We start from the raw sequence: 23,664 nt of genomic DNA, 5'->3' as shown, positions 1-23,664 counted from the left end.
GGCGTCGCATCGCTAATGACGACAACGGTGTAGAGGAACTAGACGCCATATAACAATGGCACCGGGAAACAATCCGCACCGGTGACGCTGAATCGCGCTCTTCCAACATTTTCACATTATTGCGGCCTCTGCCACGCCACCTAGATACAGAAGGTCTGCTTATTACCTCCTCTCCCTCCTTCTCTCGTGGACACAAAGCGTAACTTCGTCTGATTGCGGTGCGCCTGTTACGAATCCGAATAACTCCGAAAACCTATAGACACGAATCTGTAGATAAAAAGAACACTTTCCACAAAGTTACTGACGATAGAAATATGGGACAGTTTTGAGCTTTATTTTGAAGTTTTCCTGTTTACTACGCCTGGACGGCAGTGGTTCATCTATGTGGCTACGACAGCTAAAAGCTTTGATTTGATTTGATTTTTTTTTTGTGGCGCATTAGTGGCGTTATTAAGTTTTACCTAGGTACAATTTTTGTGCTTACTAAACCAGTGCTAAGTGCTGGGTAGTAATTAAAATCACAGATCCTTTAAAAACTCGGTATCTCTAAAAAAACATGTATACCTTTTCAAAGGGTACAAAACTTTCATTGCGAGCTCAAGAGCCGGGTGCGCAGTGGCAAGCAGTTTCTATTGCACGAAACAAAATGACGTTCACTGAGATGCTGGTAGGCTGGGCATACAATGAGGATGTGAAAGATTGAGAGTTGTTCCCCACAGTCACTGCATTCGGGACAGTCTACTTCCCGTAAGAGATATTCATGTGTTAAATAGGTGGCGTCCCAGGCGGAGCCGACAGGATAGCACCTCATACAGTTGATTGGATGCAGATGGAGGAATAGGTTTTATAGTGCGTAATTTGTTGCTTGTCTGTTGGTCCCAAAAGCTCTGCCAGTGTCTGCTGCTTTTTAAACATATAGCCCGACATCTTTGATGGAATGTCAAAGGGCGTTATGTCGTATGTTAGGCAGCAGCAAGCTGCTCGATCGGCCTTTTCATTTTCTGGTATCCCAACATGGCAGGGTACCCAGCAGGAAAAGTAACCGATAAACTGTGTGCTTGCTAGGTTCCTTGCACGATAGACAATGGGGTCTTTTGTGCAATGAATGCTACATATAGTCTGTAATGAAGTCAAAGAATCTGCGTATATGACTGATGATTTAATACGATTTTGTAAGATATAATTAAGGGCTAAAATTATGGCATACACTTCTGCTGTGAAGACAGACATGGTGACCTTCACACGATGTGACCTTGTAACAGTGCCAGTGACCATAGCGCATGATACCTCGGAAACACCCTTTGAACCATCAGTGTACTCTATGTGGCTGCCAAAGCTATCCTTTCGCACCTCAAATTCCTGTTGCAGTATTGTGTTTCACAGTTTCAAGTTTGTTGTATCTGGTGAGGTACATGTTTGGAGGCGCTGCCATGGATGAGTTTTTTACTTGACTCAAGGATGATAGAGTTGTACTCTGGAAAGCCATAGTGATGAACTGGTTGTGACATTCGAACGCTAAAAGAAGACACAGCTGAATGCCTGTTCAAGATATGCTGTCTGAACGGTGTGCCTTTCACACATTGATATGTTGATTCTTAATGCATATGAAGGAGCCATTTAAAACCTGCGTTGCTCTAAAGACCACTGATTTGACTAAACGTAGTCCTTGGAGACCTACTGACCCAGGATTTTTAGTGTTGATGGCCGTGCTGAGACGTACACAGCACATCCATAATCCAATTTGGAAAAAAGAGTGGAGACGCTCCCCAGGACCGGTGAAGCTGAAGGTTCGACCGGGATTTGCTACCGCCGTGAAAAACACTGTTCTGATTGGCTACGCCACATCCACGGGTGACAAGGCTTTATCCATCTAGATAGTGTTGACTCTGCCCTATGCACTTACAGTCTGCGGAGCCTTGCATGGACCAAGGAAGTTGGTGCCATACGAGTGTCCCGAAACCCCCACACGGCGTGGTACACGATTTGCTCACTGTAGAGCCTTTGCCCTAGAACGGTGACAGACGAGACGTGTATTCATCACTCACCATATCATACACACACACATCACACATGAAAATGACACCCATGAGCATTTTCAGTAAAGTTTCAGAATCAACAGCATTAGATGAATTTTAACGGGACCCGGGTTTGGACTGAACTATAACGTTTTATTTTTAGTTTACTTCACGCTAGCGCCAGGACTTCACGCAGCGCCTGACGCCAATTGCGTGCTTCGGATCAAGCCTGAAATCAAATGCATGTGATTATCCCTACGGCTATGAGTCTTTATTACTCGGCACCTTATGTGGCACAGTTGTGTGGAGTTTTTTAGTATTCTACTTTCGGCATGGATATAAGGACGGTTCTCGCCGAAGTCGGCCTGACACGCAAGGAAATTCCCCTGTCTCGACGGCACAGTTGCAGCGTCCAATGTTGCTCCATAGACGAAAACGTGCTGGGAGAAGGCAATGCATTTAGGACAGGTCCTGGTCGCACGTCACAGCAAATGTCAACCTACACGTGACCATAAATATGGCCGCACCCGTGATCCGCTCGAAAATCGTTTGTAAATAGTCCGTTTACTCTTTTTGTGCACTGTTCCGGGCGTCTTTCGACCTCGGTAGTTATATTCATCCGATAATCTCGCACTAAACACTCAGTTTTCTACATGAGATCTCCTACTGTTGACCACTTTCAAGGATGCGATGGCGACCTACTATTACACACTGAGTCGATGCGATTGGCTTAAGCTGAGGGGAAATCTGCTACTATGTCTCGGAAGAAGCATCGTATAGTTGACGTTGCCAAAATACGTTCGTCTTCTGGCATGAAGCCAATCGGAATATGTCGACAAGCGCTAAAACGACATGACCTCAAAATGATGTCTATGCTTTGACACCATGCTTAATGTTGCTTCACGCGTGTTTCCTAACGTGGTGTCTAAGCAGAGGCCTCGTATTCTCCACTTTCGGGGCTCCTATCAAACGCACATGAAGGACACATCTTTCAGAGTGTTGTTATAGCTGAAACCGGTAGTACTCCGGTGAAGCGTGCTTTTCCTGAAGTGCCTTCAGGTGTAGTAAATAATGTACTGTTTACTGTTGAGATCCGAAATAGCACAGATACAGTTGTGTTGAGAAAAATGATGTATACATGCCAGGAGTTTTGTTTCTCTGGTTGCGAGGCGAAGGATCCGCCTGAGGTAGACGACTTGCTTTGTGAGTGACGTATTCATTGTGTCAGTGGACCCAAGCAGCACACAATATTGGGCCCATATTGGCTGGTCATTGGCGATACGGGTCCAGTATGGGGCCTGTTTCGCCAAGAGTTTTCCCATATTGGATGAAAATGGGCAATACAGGCCCCATAATGCCCACTTTGAGCCAATACTGGAAAAATCCTGGCGATATGGGCCCCATATTGCCCGCGTACACCCCATATTGACTCAAAATATAGAAAATGGTACGTACCCGTGTTGCACAAATGCCCAAGCAGCACGTCAAGATTGAACGTTGAACCGTGTGAAATACCCAATTCAGGACATCGTTACATCCAACAACTTCCCGCAGATGATACACATTATTCGAAACTGTCAACGTACTTGGCAATCCCAATGTAACGTTCGCTAGAATTCCACAACTCAACATTCCCCGTTCTGGAAATAGCCGCCATCTTCCTTCGCGATCCTCTAAGTAAAAAACACAATGTCTGATAGGAAGGGATGGCTCTTCTGTAAAATTAGGTGCTTTCAAGTTGCTGCAAGCAGTGTGAATTGCTCTGGCGTATGTCCGTCACCGTCACGAAAGTGTTTCGCTCCTTTGTAGTCTCGGAGCGGGTGGGAAATTTTTAGTTCACAGAATATTGCGATCCCAATGAAGGCTTCTGAGGGATCTTTGGCATTGGCAGCTGCGTGGGATTGCTTGTGGCCTTCAGCAAGGCGGGCGTAGTTGTTCGTTCTTTTTGGGCGATGCCGTGTTTTGTCTGCTTTTTTTGCAATCATGTGCAACGTGGATCAATTAGATCCGCAGAAATAAAAAAGCAAAGATCAGAGAAAACTATTATCGGTGGTGAATATTATACAGGATAATTCTTTATTATTACACGAACTCCCCTTTGGTGATATTACAGAAATATTGGCAATATTGGCGCAAAACGGGCTTGCCAATATGTGCACCCCCATATTGGCAGCCCACATTGGGCCAATATTGGACCGATATTGGCGTGCTGCTTGGGAAGTATCACTAATCATATGTGAAGAAGGACACCACGGCAATAACTCCACTAGGTTTGCAACACTGGGTTTCCTTAAACCTGAGTATCGGATCTATTCTTTGGTTCTATCAAGAAGCGGTCCGTCTGTAGTACCAGAGTACCTCATCACTAATAGTCTGCTGCTGAGACGCTTGGAGCTCGCACAATACTAATCAATCATTAATACGATCCATCGCTATTAAACGTTAATGCCGTCAATCCTCGTATCTTCTTTTCATCACGCGCGAAACAATTTCCTTGGAAATGCAGTTACCGGAAAATTCAAAACAAAGTATTTTCGCAGAAAAAAGTTCGCACAATCGAAAAAAACAAGCGTTCTATTACTTCCCAGCGCTACGACCTCGTTTACATTTCAACAATTTAAACAACACGAAAATACGAAATATATGATTTTTTCCCGTAGTGATGCTTACCGCTGTTAGTCCATCCATAGTAGCGCTCGCCTTACAGAAATTATCTACGTTGAATCCTACTACTCCTGAAAATGTAGGCGCATTTTGCGTGTCTGTCGTTGTGTAGCATAGGCTTCTATTCAAATCGTCCCTGTAAATAAACAAATTAGCTTCCAGAAATTTTGGTACAGGCAGAGTTGTTACGCTATTGGAAAAGAGCTGTCCCAAAACAGGAACTAAGATGGCCATCTTCAACACTCTCGGAGCTAATCATCATTGAGAGACATTGTTCAGACTTCTTAGTAGTTGTAAATGCGAGCCGTATTTGCGTCTTCGTGCTAAGCGTCTATGCTCTGCTCTCCGTTGAGGGGCATCAGGCAAGGGCACCAGTGGGCTCTGCCACTGGGACAGGCAACATCTGTTGCCCTGAGTTTTTATGAAAACAATGCGGCTATTCAGCAGCCTTCCTTTCATGTTGGCACTCCGACTCAAGACTACATGCCATCATTCCCATCATTCCATGTCTACCTTCGAACGGTATTGCTTACGCGCAGTGTAGAAAACACGTAGTTTATACGTTAATGTAAGCACCTTCCCCCTTCATGGAGGCCAACTGTCCCATTGCGAAGGTAAGTAATCGTGATCATAATCATAGTTCGAAATTTTTTGTCGCCAGACAAGTGCGATCACGAGCGACGCGAAGACGGTCGCGTCTGTGGATTAACGTTGTCCACACGTTACTTTCTTTTTGTTTTTTTCATGTGCCGAAATCTCGGCACATGAGACACCAGATTTAATGTCAGTCGTGGAAGACTGCGTTCTTCAGCAACTTGTGCCCTTCCAAAGAACTTACCATCGTCATCAGCCTGCTTTGAATCTTCCCAGATAACCAGAAACGTCTTATGAACATCCATAAGACGTGTAGTCCTGGATATTGTGCACGTGTAATAGATATCCATTTTAATCCACTGGATATTCCATGGACGTACTATCAACATATAAAAACCATCCGCACCGGAGTTCCTCAGCGATTTGTACCCTTCCAAAAAAAGTAACCAGCGTCATCGGCCTGCTTAGAATCCGCTATCTTTGGATCGGCGGGCGGATACGCTACCGATCATCCGCTGAGAGAAGCCATTATGAAAGGTGACCCTTACTTATATGCAGGGATGAGATGTTGGTAGCATTGATCAAGATGCATGACATCGCATTCACTCGTGTTCGCTATCCTGCAAAACGAGAGTCATATGGTCATGTGAGCTTATTGACTGCCTCTGAGACTTCGTGGCGCACATGCGGCAATCTCCAACTGCTGCAAGCGTACAATACTTTCACGTACATTTAGAGCGTCTTGCTGAAGAAAATGACTTGAAAACAACGGCAATCCCGAAATGTTTAGCGTAGCGGAATATTTTTGTGCATTTTGTGTGTGTTTTCTTCCTTCTCAAATATTTTCAAATTCTTCCTGCGCGCATGATACTGTGATGATGCGTCCACCTGTACGTTGACTTTTCTTTATTTTGTTCATTTCGGATCTTCGGAGACCCGTCTTTCTTTCTTTCCCCAATGTGAGAGGAAGAAAGACCACACTGTCGCCTCTTGCGTCCTGGAAAAAATATTATCAGAAAACAGAAAATGCAACCCAAGGTAAGGGCAGTTCAGATAGAGTCACCCATACACACGCTTTTGTTTTATTTCTGCAAGTTAAAGCTCATCTTCGATGCATGAGGCGGTACTGTGCTCCTCCACCCTCTCACACTGGGGGTGAAGAAAAGACGCGTCTCCTAAGATGCGCAATGAACAGAATCAAGAAAAAAAGGTGTTCCTCCACAAATTTTTCGCGGACTATGTACCGAACGGATTCTTTATCAAAATGGTAACGATATCATGTCGCCGTAAGGAACAGATGTTCTCTTTTGGGACAGCTTCGCAGCTTGTTCAACGATTCTTAGGTAATTAGTCGTTTGACGGTTGAGCAACATATGGCCAAGAACGTCGCCGGCCCAGAGAGAATAGTGAAAGTAGCATGCCTATCGCATATACATATATATATTGCATATATATAGTTGCATATATTGCATATATAGTTGAAATAAACGAATGCGGTTGACCACGAAAAATAAAGGTATTCAATAAAGATCAGAAGTGGAGACGGTGCTTCTACAGGATAAGGAATAAAAGGGGGACTTTATTAAAAACTAAGAGGGGGTATTCGACGTTTCGACAGCAGCGCTGTCTTCAACAGGAATGGGATACTATGGTGACGCAAGACAATTGCAAAGAATGAGAGGGGAATATGTACAAGGAGAGAGGGCAGCACACGTGCTTTGTCAAACAAAGGTAAAGGGTACAATGAATCATAGGCAGTCAAGTTCTTAGCCGGAGGGCAATGATTTCCTGGGGTGACCAACCGGGGAGTCTGAAAGAGATACAAAAGAGTGTATGTATTCTGAGAGAATTAGGAATTTAGGTTGCGAACTGTTGAGAGGACGCCGGGGTCCTCGTTGATCTGGCTTTTAAATTTGTAGATCAGGAACGATTCTCTTTGTTCTCTAAGGCGTTGGGATGGAAAACCCGATTGCAGAACGAAAATGGCTATGCCGTTAATTGAGTGGCCGGGTTTACTAAAATGTCGAGACAGTGGCAGATTAGGTTTCTTTGATACGTCGGACCTGTGGTTGTTGAATCGGATTCGGAAGGATGTAGCTGTTTGACCGATATATTGGGCCTTGCACTCATTACATTGAAGGAGATAAAGGATGTTAGAAGAGTTGCAGTTAAATAGACCATTAATTTTTGTGCGATAGTTGGAATTTGTGCTTTCTACTCTGGTAGCAGTTTGCATTAATTTACAGATCTGGCATCTGCGTCCGTTGCATGGTTGACAACCGTTGTGTTCCGAGCACTTGTTTAACTTGGCGTTCGCAAGTCTGTCTTGGATGTTCCTTGCTCGACGATAAGTAACGCGGGGTGGTTCCGGAAACACCTGACTCATACGATCAGATTGGGTGATGATTGCATAGTGCCGTTTAAGTATACGGTTTACGTCCGGGGCATAACCGTTGAAGCTAATAGTGAGGTTTACCGAAGAATTCTTATCGGCTCGGGGCTGTGTTTGGAATAGGTTCTCTCGATCGGTTGATCTAGCTCTGGCTATGGCATCTTTTACGACCTGATTAGGATATTTTCTATCTGCGAAAGTTTCTTCAAGGCTCTCAAGATGATTGTCTAGTTCATCATCGTTAGAACATATTCTCCGGTAACGCAGTGCTTGACTATAAGGGATAGCTAGCTTAGTGTGCCTGGGGTGGCAACTCTGGAACGATAGATATTGTTGGGAGTCGGTAGGCTTGCGATACAGACTGGTGGTTATGATTCCATTATGTAGTTTAACTTCCACATCCAGAAAATTAACAGCTGAGGAGGAGTAATTGAATGTAAATTCAATACTGGGATGTACTTGGTTAAAGTCGTTAACAAACAACTGAAGGTCGCATTCGGAGTGGGGCCAAATAATGAATATATCATCTAGGAATCGCTTATATAGGAGTGGCTTCAGTGCACAGTTTCTGAGGAACGGTTCTTCCAAGGATGCCATGAAGATATTTGCATAGTTAGGGGCCATTTTTGTTCCCATTGCTGTACCATTGACCTGTATGTAGTGTTTGTCGTCAAATTCAAAGTTATTGCATGTTAGGATCAGATTCAGGAGCTCCGTGAGGACAGACGTATCATAACCCTGATCGGGTTGATTCTTAAATGCACGCTCTGCTGCTATTCCACTTTTATGATTTTTAAGTTTTAATAAACCCCTTTTTTGTTACTTCCCCTACTTTCGTCTTCTGTCTCCCATTTATTTCAACTATAATTACGTAGCCGTCCGATCCAACTCCAACTTTTCAAGATATATATATATATATATATATATATATATATATATAAAGCAAAAAAATAGCCGTAGCTCTGTAGCTGCACATTGAGCATATGTTTACAATTTGATCGTGCACTCCCAGCCAAGGACAGCTGTTTCGCTCTACTTGGAGCTCGTTAGCCTGGCGCAGCGCCAGGCTGACGAACTCCAAGTAGAGCGAAACATTGGGAACCGCATTATTACGGGACGTCTTACCTTGCCAAAAAAGAAAAGTTTTAAGGAAGTGTATACCGGAAGTCGCACTGTGTAAGCCACAAGACAAGGGTGTAACAGCTGTGTTTCAAAAACGCTATATTCCTTGTGATGAAATTAAGGAGGTGCATCATACCAGAGCATGCTGGTAGTACAGTTCGGATAATCGTCCCAGTCGAAAAAAAGTAAAGGGTCCAATTAGAAAATTTTCAATTGGATCAAATTTTCGATCAGTTGTGCTTTTGCCACACATTGGACTGAAAATCAATGAACCTATTCAAGAAGCAGTTCGTGCTCCCATTGCATGGCCAATTGGAGTTCAAAGTTGAAATATCTTTGCTGAAGGCAATGCATGCGTTACGGATACGTATTCGTAACGCCCGCATTGCGTTCAGAAAACAGTTTTTTACAACGAAACACAACAACTTCTTTGTAACAAGTACAATGATGTATGTAACTACACAACACAGGCTGGCGTTGTGTTGTTACGTCGCGTCCTTGTCGTTGTGCTTATTAGGAAAGATGACTGCAGTGCGGGTAAACCCGCGGATAGCCGCGGGTACCCGCGCAAGTTTGTCTTTTCGAGTACACAATTCCGTGTCATCGCGGGTTGCGGGCAAGGTGCCGGTAGACTCGCACTGCCTCAGCGGATTACGGAGGTATACCCGCAGTAGCAGCAGGCGCAGAACCAACCCGTTGGATTGGGGTGTATGACCCGATTCATTCGAACATTTGGCCCAAATACTTTACAAGACGTTCCACATCCAATTCATCATCTCAAAATAAAGTTGTTGTTATTGTTTGCCACATAGGGCTAACTTCGGCTATCTTTCGACACCAAGACTGGTACACTTCGCATCAGTAAGCTGGCAACCATGTCCGCAGTGGCCACAGCGTACGCGTTGGAAAAATGGCTCGCTAAAGGAAGGACATTGTCCTCAGTATCAATAAATCATTTCGTGCCGTCACGATCATGTGGCATATAATTCATATATGAGTACGCATTGGGCTGCGGGTATATCGCTGGTATGCGGATAGGCGTTGGGATGTTCGGGTACGGAGCGGGTTTTGCGGTTGCGGTCGTGTGCGGTTGCGGTAAGTGAGCGGTACGAACTTTCGTGCCCGCACTCATCACTACCTATAAGGTCATGCTCGTCGTCATGACCCCACGGCAAGCTTTTCTACGCATGTCCTCTTATGTGTATAAGTGTGTACTTAGTGTATATTCCACTGATTTGACGTATTCCCGCATAAAAGACGTACCTGGCCAGGGTTTCGGGCCACATAAATTGTGTAATAGCTAGGTAGGAAAAGGGAGGGTCGTAGTAGATGTTGGGCAGCAAACGTCCTCCACAGGGTCCTGTTTTATCTTTCGTACCTGGCTGAAACAAGTCAGCACACTTAAACAATGAAGGACACAATGAAGATATCATGATACTCTATCGACCACAATCGAATAATCACATATTTCTGTACTAGAACGCCCCCGGCAGAGACAGCCGTTGCAGTTCCGCCAGCAATTTCACTTCACTAGACACACCTTGCCTGACCCAGACAGGACTCTGCAAGCTCTACACTCTAAATCCTGTGACGGACATGTGCCAGTAAAAAAGCTCCCTCAGAAAGTGCAGCGGGTACACAGCCGTAACCGTCTGGAAACAGCCGTAACGGTAATCAAATAGCAAGCACAGCGAACCTCATCGCCAAATTTTCAGCAGGTACAAAGCCGTCACGTCGGTATGAAACGGCTTTGTGGCCCTTTGAATAATCTGTGTGCCACCAGGAACCTCGTACTAGTGTGCTTGTTGAATAATGCGTGTGCCGGCTGAATATGCGTGACTTCGATGGAGCGTACTACGTTGCCCCACGCTCCTCCGGTGAGGAGTGACATGGCAAAACGTATTCTCCCGCAGTACGTTCCTTCCCGCCCGCTGTCTGCGTTGCAACCTCGCCTTGAGAAGGATGACACCTTGCTTTTTAAGTACAGGTCTAATGTTTACTCAGGGTAAGTCAACCTAGCTGTGATGCATCGTACGACGCCTGCGTTTCACTCTTGTTTGACAATCGAAGTACATTCTGTTGCAGACGGTGGACGCATTGCAAATGGCGGCAGGAGAGGATCGACTGCATCGGTGAAGCGACGATGTACATTACAAGCGAGGTTAATAGTCGAAAGATGAAAGTCACTGAAAAGGTTAGCCAGCTGTAGAGATCGAACCCACATCTTCTGGATTACCGGTCCAGGGCTCTACCAATTGAGCTAAGCTAACACGCCTCTCCAGCGACTTTCGGGGTGCGTCATCTGAAGGGACGACAAACCAGCCACTCTCTCTCACTCATCCTCCTTTCACTCTTACATTTTTGCTCACTGATACACACATTCATACGACGGAAATCGACGCAAGCGGCACCTGTTGAACAAGAGATAAACTGATGTTCTGAGGCTGGAACAACATAGAAGGGACAGATACAAACAAAGCCTCAAATTGCCTAAGAAATCAACGACGAAAGATGAAAGTCACTGAAAAGGTTAGCCAGCTGTAGGGATCGAACCCACAACTTCTGGATTACCGGTCCAGGGCTCTACCATTGAGCAAAGCTAACCTTCTTTCCTTTCGTTATAGGTGACCGTGCGACTGTATCGATTGCGAGGAGGTGAGTTACAAAATGGAATACCATTCCAGCATTAACGTTGGAACAATACCAGCGTAATATTCACTTCGGTGTCTTTACAGGTTGTTCCTGTCTCAACGGTCACACATACGCGTTCAAGATTGCAACTGCTTCTCACATGGAATTGGTGTCTGTTGCCACTTGTTGGACAATTGTTCCTCGGCCATTTCGTTTGAGGAACTGTCGTGTTCCGTGTTCGAAGTTTCGGGATTGTGTGTTTGGCATTTGGAGGACTGCCTGGTGCATCGGATCATCGGATGGGTTGTGTGCCCGTGCAACGTGTGCTCCATATGTGTGTGTTGGATTAGTGAACCGTGTATGCTTTCCATTCGGCAAACGATTATGTACTGGATGCAATTTAAGGTATGTGCAAGCCAATAAAATTGGTGTTTCATGTTCGATGTGCTTGGAGCATTTTCTGCTTTTTCTTTTTTTGCGAAGCGTGGAGGTCATTTTTCTGTTAGGGAACTCGAGAGGGCGTAATGTGTTTTCGCGTATTAGTGGGTACAAGTAACCCTTCGATACGTCCGGGTACACTGTGGCACCTGGCGTCAGCAGGGTTATCGTACCGGTTGCTTCAGGGAGCATATGGCACCCGCAGCTCTCGCAGGCACCGCGTGCCCCTTGAAGACATCTGGCACATTTAAAAAAAAATGTGCCAGTTGATCACACGGCAGCTATCCGTCACTGGGTTTAGAGTGTAGGCAACATTTTTGCATTTCAAAATGAAATTAGGAACTGAACGAACTTGAAGATGGCCACTAGCACCTTTGTAGTGCTACTGAACACTAACGAGACCAGGTCAGGTCAGAGCGAGAGCTCGGGCTGAGCGAGGCAAGGCTATTTATTATTCGCGCCTTGATGTGATGGCACTGGCAATGCCGCCACACCTTCAAGTAACGGAGTAGTGTGAGAGTTCAGTGAAATAGTTGCTATCTGTATTTCAGTCTTTCATTTTATTCTATTTGTATTAGGATGGAATTAATCCGAAACAGGAAGGTTGCGAGGTGATCCCAAACATTTCTCTCTCCCAAGGCCACCGCGTACAAGCAGTATACCCAAGCAGCTCCTGCCTGCTCAGTGACATATATAAATGCTTTCAAACATGAGTAACCCGCACGCTTCCCTCCACCACGCATACGCCACAAGACTACGTGGTCTTTTGCAGTCCGGATGAGTTCTACGCTATGGAGGGACGTGACGTTTAAAATTTCCAGCCAATAAACAGACTTCATTATCAGCTGTGAGGCGGATTGGTCCGTTTGCTTCTGTAGAAGTACATTTCGCCCTCCGTCGTTCTGAAATTCAGCGTCATGACATCTCTGACATCTCCGGCTCGACTAAACAATACTAAGCGCCCATGCCGAGGCGAACGTCAATAGTTGGGCTGGCGCGATTCCCACCCGGGTACCTCTCAGATACAACGTCACATGGGCAGCACACTAACCACTGAGCCACGCGAGGTGGTGACGCGATGCCGCGTGGGTTCAATACAAAGTACGTCAGCCCAGTCGTCCGAACCATTCGAAGGTGACCAAGACGACGACCCATCGCTTACCTGAGATTCGGGAACTGTAGCGCCGTATATTCATTCGCGCTTGCGTGTTCTGCGTGCTAGAAAACGTGGTGCAAGTGTGATAGCTAAATTGAATGCATTTCTTTTCCAGTTTGATGTTTGAACCGTTTAGGGCTTGAATGTAATATCATTAACATTCATCTAGTCAATTTCCGTAAGTGAAGTAAAATCATTCGTGGAACCCTTGATTATAATGGCAGTTCGGTTTCCGAAAGAACAGATAGACTGAGCTGGCTGTTTTAGTACAGAAAGGAACCGTACTAATAAAACACTGAAAAGAAACTCAATACTCTGGGAATTTTTATTGATTTCAGCAAAGCATTGATTCGTTTTCACACAGGATACTATTACTAAAACTGTCGCGTTGTGGAATCCGGGGCCCGACACTTTCCGCTGTCCTCGTCATATTTAGATAATAGGCATCAGAAGGTTGTCATTAATGGCTACTCTTCTGCACTGCAGCGCAAGGTAGCTTATTTGGTCCTTTGCTCTTTAGTGTTTATCATACCATATAGTTTTATCATACATGCCGACGATGCGAGCATCTTTTTTCACGGTTCAGACCCTGACGGGATAGTCACACATGCAAATGAGGTACTGGACGGGTAAAGTATTCGGCTGATCCTAACTGTTTGAACACTAACGCCAGTAGAACTAAGGCGGTTTTCTTCAACGCAAAAACAAGTTCAGCCCTCAGTAAATCTTGAAATAGATAACACAGTTGCCGACATAGTAGGAAATGCAAAACTCTCGGCGTAATTTTTCTTCTACACTACTACTTTCTTGGTCATTGATGACGTGCATTCCAAGGCATCGCGATTCTTTGGTTTTCTGTATAGATATCGTAAGCATCTAACCAAACGAGTTATGCTACTTTAAAACTCATTATTGTACACACATTTTAACTACTGCTTCTTGGTATGGGAACAACCAAAATGCCCAACCTACATAGGTTGCTTGTGTTGCAAAATAAATTCCCCGAACTTTGGATTGTCCACCATATAACCACACCACAACTGGTTTGTTTGAACGGTACTCGCTGATTATTGTTAATAACCCGTATCGATATAAACTTTTGTGTTATTACCGTACTGCTCATAAAACGTCCTTAGATAATATCTTATCACTAATTCACCTCAAAGAGCATAGTTATTCTTATAATAATCGCGCCAAGAGGTTTCGGCATATCCCCCGATGTAGAATCAGATATGGTGAACAGAGTGTTCACATATATTGCCATGCATCTTGAACGAGCCCCCTATTGATTCATTTTGACAGTGTCAAGAAAGATATTCATATTGCATGCATTTATAGTTTACCTTCCACGGATGCTTTTCGTCTCGCTTACCAATGTCATTTTGTACGGGAGCTGTGAACCCGTCAAGTCGTTACTGCGACTTTTTTTTTCAAGGCTCCAACCACGACTTAAAGTGGGAATAAAATTCATTCATTCATAATTGGTGAGGAAAGCCCAAGTCAAAATGACGTCAAGTGAGATCACAGGGTGGAGCTAAAAAGCGACAGAGTGCATTGAATATGTCATCCACATCCAAGCGCCTTTCGGATTTCAGCGATAGTAAGTACAACGAGCTTTCACTGCATAAGTTGCGCTGATATAATGCAGAGAAATGCGCACCTTGTTTTACTGCCCCTTTAAAGCAGCATGGAAAGTGGGGAGAAAAAGTCTGTTTGACCGCGTTGAAATACCAAAGTCATTGCGTCCTATGCGAACATTTGATTCCCCCCGCTCGCGCGAACCTCTCCGCTTAGTTTGCGCCACAGAGGCGCGAGACGTGACTGCAGTTCCTTTTCCTACGTTCAGCCTTTGACCAGTAAAGGCGTTCGCTCCCCCTTACAGGCTCGTCCCTTCAATCGATTATATCATGTTCCCAAAGCAAGATGCATAAAACCTTCTACATGCCTTATCATCAACCAGAGCGCCGGTGACGCCCGCGTCAACTGGAGTCCGCGGCGACATGGGCGGGTTTGGAAATCCGCCACTGAGCATCGGTCTGACCCTCCATAGACCACAATATGCGATGTGGCTTCGACTCCTTTTCAACAACCGTTCAAATTAGTTACAGACAACGTGTGAGCCTATACAGTTTGAGCATCAGCGCCAATTTCGGAATTTCAGTATTGGGCTGACCACCTCGTTAGCTCAGAGGCTAACGTGTTGACTGGCTGAGCCAAGATCTGGTTCAAACCCGGCCGAGTGGGGCAGGAATGTGGGGAAGGGAACATTGCAGTAGTATTTATACAACCAAGTTTTACACAGAAAATCCATGGCAAGTATTGGACTTTTTACTTTCAATTATTTTAAAATTACTTAAAATATTTTTTAACTTAAATTTTTAAAATTTTTAAATTGTGCAAAATCTAACTCAATGCAATACTTGACGTGGATTTTATATGTAAAACTTGGGTTGTAGAAAAAAAACTAGATAGAAAGGAAGCAGACAGTGGGAAAAAAGTTATTTGAAAATCAACGACACCATCTTGAAGAAATCACGCCGGTGCGGCGACTGGGGCACGACGGTTGCAGAGGCATCACACCAGATGGTGCCAGCATCGTAGCTCTCTGCGAGAAAGACAGATAACAACAGTACTAGCGGCAAGTTAAAATGGCAGCACTGCTCAACAAGTCTAGCATGCAAGAGAAAAGGCCTAACCACAGCGTCACCACACAACACTACACTAAACAGGTCTAAACATGTGCGTACGGCGAGAAAAGGCTTAACACGAGCACGGTAAAACAACGCGCAAACGTCGGTAAATCACTCACCTTTTCCCCCTGCGGCGACGGTGCGACTGCTACATCCGAGAGCCACTCAGAAACTGAGAGGGCGCGGGGACTGGGTGTTAACTAAACTGGGTGTTAACTTAACTGGTGGTTAATTAACTGGGCGGAAAATTGGGTGTTAAAAATGACTTCTGTGCTACCTTAGGAGATAAAACAGTGCGCCCGAACCGCGCCCCACGCGAGCCGCGCGCGGGCCCGTTCTCGCGCCCGAGTGAGCGCACTGTTTTATCACTTAAACAGCAACAGAGCTGACATTGTAGTACCCTCGCGATAAATCTTTTATTCCGGCGACAGCAGAATGTATTCAAAAAGGCTTCGGGTGTGTGTAAGGCCAGTCCAAGGCGCGTTGATGGGAGCCCACTGCTCTGTTGGGTACCCAAACTTGCAGCCAGCGATGGTGAATGATTATTTGATTTGATTTTATTTGGAGTCATTGTTGGCTCACCTAGTTAGTGAAAGCCTATGAACACATGTTAAGTGGTTTAGTTTAAAAATGATGAGAGCTACAGTGTGTAGCGAATGATGTTCACATTTACACGTTCTACTCTATAGTATTCTTGCAAAATATATGAGAGCAAGGAAATGAAGGAAAACGAAGTGAATTCACTCCTGTATAATGATCGCTGCGCAGAAGCACGGCACCGTTTTCTTCGTGGATGTATAGCGAGCATGCATTCCTTTCTTTTTTTGGTCGCGCCGGCCGAGTGACGATATCCTATTACACCTGGAACGAAGACCTATTGTTTTGCGTTCACATATATATATGTGCCTTCTTTTGACGATGGTAGGATAATTATTGATAGGATTGATGATAGGATAATTATTAGGACCTGAGGAATAATATGGATTTATGTGGATGTGAAAATAGACTGTTTGTGAGTGTGAAAATGTGAGTGTGTGTCTGTGTGTGTGTGCGCACGCTCGCGCGCGCTGGGACCCCACTTGACAAGTAAGTGCTATCTGTTTGCCTTTTCGTGTGATACGAGTGATACATTTATGTACTATTGCGTGAAATAGTTGTTTAAAAAATAAGGGCAGTCGCGTTTGCATTGCTATCTGTATGATAGGACGAGCGTTTTTAATGGAATTGCCTCGCGAACCCTGGTGAAGTCTTTGTTTTGGGCAGGGTATTCTATGAATGCCCGACGCCGGTCCTGTTGTTGTTTGTTTGTTAGTATGTATCTGTCTATGACTGACTTATGGTATTAAGCTGTCGGAGTAGAAGTGACTTTCCCTGCTCACTTAAGATAAATTGTGTGTCCTTTTCTGTGCTTTCTTCACACAGGGACAATGCAAATGAGTATTTAGCATTATGCAATAAATTATCTGATAGCAGAAATGAATGTCTTTGTCACAGTTTATTAGCGTGTGCCTCATTATTTTATTTTGTTCTCTTTTCTCTAGCTATGCGAGCAAAAGTGCGTGTAATTTTTTGCTGCTCTTTCTTATTTTCTCTACGTTTACGCAGAAGAAAGCCTCCTGTAAAAGCTGAATATTGTTCTATCAGTGAAGTGGGTTGTTTGCTTGATTTTGTTGGGTGTTCGATATCTTGATGAAGTAAGCAGTGCTTAATTTCGCAGTCATGGTTTTTTTGAGCAGAAATGCTGGTATCTGAGCACGGAGTAAAAATTCTATATTTCTCTGCTTCTAAGAATATTTGTGCGTCGTTTTCCAAGCAGACCGCGTTTAGTTTACGCGAAATAGAAAAATGAAGTTGCGTATGCTCTATGATTTTCGGTCGCAGGCTTAAGCCCTTTTGCCCGATGAGCAGTATTTTGTATGCGATGTCGCATGTCTGGACTTGTTCAGTAGTGTTGCAATATTTAATCTTCACTAATATCTTTTTGCTGTCATGTTGTGCTAGCCGCGTAGTAATAAGCGGTGATTCTCCGAATATTCCTGAGCGGTTTCGACCTAAGCTTTTCCCTGCTCACTTAAGGAAATTTGTGTATCCCTGTCCTGTGCTTTCTTTACACAAGGGTAATGCGACTGGGTATGTGGCATTATGCAAGAATTATCTGGTGGCAGAAATGGGTGTCTCTTTCTCAGTTTAATAGCGTGCGCTACGGTTTCTTGCAGTTACAGCTATTGGAACACAAATGCGTGTATTTTTCGCGGTTTTTCTTCTTTCACTGCTTTTACTCAGAATGTACGTGAGGGGAAAAGTAAACATCTAGTAGAGCAGGAGAAAGCCGCTCGGCAGAGGAGAGTTCATGAGAATGAAATTTGTTTTGTGTTATATGTTGTTGAGTGTCAGAACTCACTTTGCTTGATATGTTGATGGAGTAAGCTGTATGCAGTTATAAGTATTTGCGCAGAAATGCTGGTATGTGAGCGTGGAGGAGAAATTCCAATAAAGCACCTCTCCTTGTGCATTCCTGAGCTTGCTGTGTGCGCGCGCGTGCTTTTTTTTCCTGGTTTACGACGTCATCGTGGCATGTTGGGGCTTGTTAGCAGTGTTTGCAATTTTACCTGCCGCTATTATCTTGTTATATTGTGTTAGCCGCTTAGCGATGTCCGGTGACTCTGCTATTATTCCTGAGCACATCCGTCTTAAGCCTTTTCCCTTCCCGCTTAAAGGAATTTGTGTGCCCTCGTCCTGTGCTTTATTTACAAAGGGACAATGAGGCTGTGTATGTAGCATTATGCAAGAATTATCTGATCGAAAAAAAAGTGTCTTTTTCTTAGTTTATTAGCATATGCTTCAGTTTTTGAAGCCACACACAAGTGTGCGCAATTTTTGCTGCTCTTTCCTCAAATCACTGCTTTTGCGCAGAAGAAAGTCGCATAGTAAAGCTGAGTAGTGCGTTTCTCTGCTTGTTTGTTAGATGTTGTTAAGAGCTCGGTATGCTGAAGTAGTAAGCTGTTATAGGTATTCGTGCAGAAACGCTTGCATCTGAGCGCAGGATAGGAATTCCTGAAGCACGGCACCTCAGTGTAAATTAATTATTTTGGATGTGAGTCTGTTTCACTGCATGACAAGGCTGAAATGGGAAGAGAGAAAAAAATTGGAGTGCTTCATTAATAGCGATGCAACTAATAGGTCAATTATAGTTTCCATAGAAAGTAAAATTTTAATAGGCTCCTAAAATTATAGTTTTGTCGTAGTTTTTCTAAACTGCAATGAAATGATCATTAATATGGTGGGAATGCAATTCATGTTCCCGTAAAGGCGTTGTGTCTAGTCCTCCGTCGAGCGCGAATAGGACTTTGCCCCCGGCTTTCGTGCCTTTTTGCTCGCAGGTGTAGCCTCAGACAACGAATGTATGACCATAGAAAGGGTCATGTATTACACAAACCTGGTGATGATGTTGAGTGGTCTCACTTATTATTTAAAAAGGGCAGTGGTAGTTACTGGTGTTGTGATTCTAATGACCATGATGAGCCTTTGGGGGTGAAAATCGCTAATATGCATGGTGTTTTTTTTGTTGAATTTTGTTGTGAAAGTGAACGTATTAACAGTCGGACAAAGGAAATAACCTTGCGATGCAATAAAATAATAGGAGTGTTTGTATTTGCCGCTGTCTTCTTCAGGCAGGATGTGATGATGTCATGCAGTCTGTAGCAATGCATTGACTGTTACTGGAAAAAAAGTGTAGCAATCGAAAAATGGTGTGTGTTGTCCTGGACGGATTTATGATGAGCACTGTTTTTGAAATAGAGGAGTGCGTGTGCTTAGAAATACTTTTGATGATGGTTTTCTTCTTGTTCAAGTGTTTCTCTTTGCTTTTTTCCCCCTTGTTGTCTGACAAACATGCACTGACATGCCCTGACCTGTTCTGTCATGTTTTCCTTCTACATGTAGGTTTTTTGACAACGAACATTCTTGACGATGTCGATAGTGCTGTCTTGAATGGGAGTAGTGCTATCCTAAATAATTTTGCGATTCATTTAGTTCAGAGAGTAACCAGACGGGGGGAAGGTGCATGGCTCTATCCAGTCGAGGAACAAAGTGACATTATTCAGTTAGCTGCCTGGCTCTCGGAAAGGATGGACATGTCTCGATTAGCTCATTGTATGTAGCCATTGAAGGTGTTAGGATATTTTGTTCTTTTGCAAGTCTAATTTAGTAAGACTTTGGTAATGAAATGCTTAATTCCTACGATCACCTCTCATGTATGGTGTTTTTCTGCGATAGATCCCAATGCAATCATTATAGTAGAATAAAGGAAATTGGGATAGTGATTCAATAAATAACAGGTCCCCTGTCTAGAGCGTACGCGTCCTCGAGCCACGCAGCTGCATGATGACGTAATACCACAGCACTATTGTTTCACACGTGGACCTCGTTCAGAGGAGCATTAGTGAAAAAAAACAGTGTAGGCCTGATACAATAGGATGACGTCACGACCAATCAGCACAGCCTCCAGGGGTGCAGGGATTCACTCTTGGACACTGGACGGGTGTGGACGCATTAATTCTGTTCGTTAGCAATTCGTTGGCCGTTAGTGGAAGGGCGTAGCTTCGGTGGGGTTCTGTCTGCTTCTGATGGGGTGCGGATGTGTTGTTCGTCACTGCTGAATCGTGGATTTTGTGTCGAACGGATTTACAATGAGGAATATAGTGTACGTGTCCGATGGTGGTGAGTGTTCACTCTGTTCAAGTGTTCTTCTGTGTTTGCTTTACTCTGTTGCCCGGCAGTTGTGCGATTTGTCCTGACATGCCCCGACATGCATGCTTTCCTTTGTTGACGCTTTGTATTTTTTCTTTTTTGGCAAGGAACATTCTAGTGTTGACGATGTCGATAGTGCTAGGCTGAACGGGAATAGTGCTATTCTTAATAATTTTGCGATTAAATTAGTTCAGAAATCAACCGCAAGAGGGACAGATGCATGAGTTTATAGAGGAGAAAAAGCATTACGATTCAGTTCCGTGCCTCGCTGTCGGATGGAGTAGACGCATAGTTCTGCGCTCCTTATTACCATACTCTGTGTTGATTTGTTGAGTGTCTAGTCCTCTTATTAGCCATTGAGTTACGTTTTAGGATATTTTGTTCTTTTGCGAGTCTAATTTAGTAAGACTTTGGATTCCTATAATCACCTCTTATGAATTGTGTTTTTCTGCAACGTTCCCTATGCAATCGTTATAGTAGAATAAAGGAAATAATCTTGGGCTAGTGATTCAATAAATAACAGGTCCCGTCTAGAACGTACGCGTCCTTGAGCCACGCAGCTGCGTGATGACGTAATACCGCGACACTATTGTTTCAGGTGGACCTTGTCCAGAATAGTATTAGTGGAAAAAAACAGTGTAGCCCTGAGACAATAGGATGACGTCACGACCAATGAGCAACGCAAGAAGAGGGCGCAGGAATGCTCTTCGCTCTTGGGTGGTCGCCGCGGAGGGCGCTAAGGTCGCGCGCGTATGCGTAGCTGCCGCGGCGTCAGTTGCTCGCTGGGTGTCGCGGAGAGGGAGACGTTCGCTCGGTTGCTCCGCAGTCGCTGCGCCTGCTCAGTTTTCTGCCTGGCTCTCGGATGGAGCAGTCGCACCATCACCGCAGGGGAAAAAGGTGAGTGATTTACCGATGTTTGCGCGTTCTTTTACCGTGCTCGTGTTAAGGCTTTTCTCGCCTTACGAGCATGTTTAGACTTGTTTAGCTGTGTCCAGTACCAAGCCTGTTGACTCTCGCTTACAGTCGTGTGGCTAGTGGTTCCCGCCTTGCGTTAGCCGCGTAGTGTTGTGCGGTGACGCTGTGGTTAGGCCTTTTCTCTCGCATGCCTAGACTTGTTGAGCAGTGCTGCCATTTTTACGTGCCGCTAGTACTTTGTTGTTTTGTCTTTCTCGCATAGAGCGCATCTAGTGTGACGCCTTGCAACTAGGCGGCTACCTGCCTCTGCAACCGTCATGGCCCAGTCGCCCGCACTGGCGTGGTTTCTTCAAGATGGCGTCGTTGATTTTCAAATAAATTATTTCCCACTGTCTGCTTCCTTTCTATCTAGTTTTTTTTCTACAACCGAGTTTTACATAGAAAATCCACGTCAAGTATTGCATTGAATTAGATTTTGCACAATTTAAAAATATTAAAAATTTTAAATTTTAAAATCATTTAAAGTAAAACGTGCAAAACTTGCCGCGGAATTTTCTGTGTAAAACTTGGGTTGTATAATTAATTGTTGTATAGTTAATTGGTTGTAATAATTATTAGTTCTCACTGCCTATAGCACCATGCGTCGGAGGTTTCAAAGGAACCCCGGATGGTCGAAGTTATCCGCAGCCCTACACTGCGGGACGCCCAATATGTCGCCGTATTATAGCCCGCCAAACCCTACATGTAACATAATTGGCCTAATGTTGTCCCTGCTATATCCCTGCCTTGTATACTTACCAAAAATATTCTCCTGAGAACCTTCCGTGCTGAGGAGCCTTCTGAAAACGACACACGTTAAGTTTCGATGGAGCCATTTTGATGACCATTAGCTGACTTTCGCACTGACGATCGGAACGATAGCAGCACACCAGCAGAATATATAAACAGAACTATAGCTTTGGTGAAAGCCTAGATAGTAGACACGTCGAACAATGGGCACTGTTTATGCTAAAAACACATTCTCTTGCGTTCGGCGTGAAACGACTTGCATTGATTTTTCTTGTAAGGGGTGTGCGATCTAGGAGAGACATCTTGCGTCGTGTGTTATTCCCTCGACACTCACCTCGTGAATACGTAGACGATGTCGGACTCGTTGACCCCAGGGTATTCACAATTTTTCCCTTAGTATCTCAAAGGTTCTCTCTTTGTCAATTGACTGAAACTGTCTCCCAGGAATTTCCACGAGGTGGTTTGTGTCCTGTTCCTCATTCAGCTGGAAATACGCACGGTTAACAAAGTCATGCATGTGTCCCTATGTCTGAAATTCCATTGCTTTCAATATTTATCATCATCAGTGCCGCCAGTGTGGTCGCTCCGTGACTTAGGCTCAGATTTTTTAATGGGACTGTCCTTCCACTGCTTTCGTTTTTTTCCTTAGGAACCCACAAAGCTACTCTCGACAGAAGGTCGTCTTCTTTACCTAGTTATACTGTTGAACTCTGCTTCAGTTTTTCTAAACTGCTTCCAGCAGTGAGTCTGATTGCAAGAGTACAGAGCATAACTTTACTAACCGCGGCTTAAAGACAAGCCATCGTCCCATATTTTGAACCTAAAAATGTTTTAGAATTGCACTACATGGGTTTGAGAATGGACGATTGCAAGAAATCAGAGTGCTGAATGAAGCACGCGTTGCGCCATGGGAGCTTATTGAACTGAGAAAAGACAGAATTGCCGATTGTGTTTCATTTTTGATGACTTTGACACGTGTTAACTTTCACGTAGTAAGGATACCCAAGCTATATCCACTCGGTGTATGCTGTCAAATGTAGCAACATGAACACTAATACGCCATAACAGATGAGGCAGTGGTCCTGCTTGAGCCAATAATGACCTACAAGGCCCTGCTGTAAAACAAGAAAACCCATAGCGTGTCGACGGAAGGCGAGACTTGAAACGAAATGTAGCTCATCAGCAACATTTGTAAATGCGGCCCTGTAGTGTCTGCGAAAGTAATACCAAAGGGGAAGGACTGTCTGAAACCGGGTGGGTTCTCTGTCGGAGCGAAACACGGGTCGGAAACGAAAGTAGCCTTATTTTTGCCCATTAATGATGTACTGAATTTGAAACACAGAACACTGCGATATCAACGTCCCTTGCAAACATGTTCCAATAATTTGTTGCTGCTATGAAATTGCCTTGCCCTCAACCTGGTTTCATGACAGGACCTTGGCTCAGTGGTTGCCCTCTGTATGAATAGGCCCACTAATGCTAATGCATGTCTGGAAGCCGAGTATAAAA

The 23,664-nt window shown here is 44.4% G+C and overlaps 1 protein-coding gene across 1 annotated transcript in view; it reads right to left on the bottom strand.

The window, feature by feature from the left end:
* LOC135372731 (uncharacterized) overlaps window positions 1–15,044 on the bottom strand; it is a 35,081-nt gene extending 20,037 nt beyond the window's left edge. Inside the window, exons 1-5 of the mRNA XM_064606218.1 lie at window positions 14,958–15,044; window positions 10,051–10,169; window positions 5,822–5,893; window positions 4,686–4,815; window positions 1,904–2,006 (exon numbers count right to left, since the gene is read on the bottom strand). Of these exons, the coding sequence (XP_064462288.1) occupies window positions 1,904–2,006; window positions 4,686–4,815; window positions 5,822–5,893; window positions 10,051–10,169; window positions 14,958–15,044 (511 nt within the window). The remainder of the gene's footprint in view (window positions 1–1,903; window positions 2,007–4,685; window positions 4,816–5,821; window positions 5,894–10,050; window positions 10,170–14,957) is intronic.
* Window positions 15,045–23,664: the final 8,620 nt, after the last annotated feature.

This window comes from Ornithodoros turicata, unplaced genomic scaffold (assembly GCF_037126465.1).
Source record: "Ornithodoros turicata isolate Travis unplaced genomic scaffold, ASM3712646v1 Chromosome166, whole genome shotgun sequence".
Lineage (NCBI taxonomy): Eukaryota > Metazoa > Arthropoda > Arachnida > Ixodida > Argasidae > Ornithodoros > Ornithodoros turicata.
Note: the sequence above shows the minus strand (reverse complement) of the source record. Positions and strands in the feature narration are given on the sequence as shown.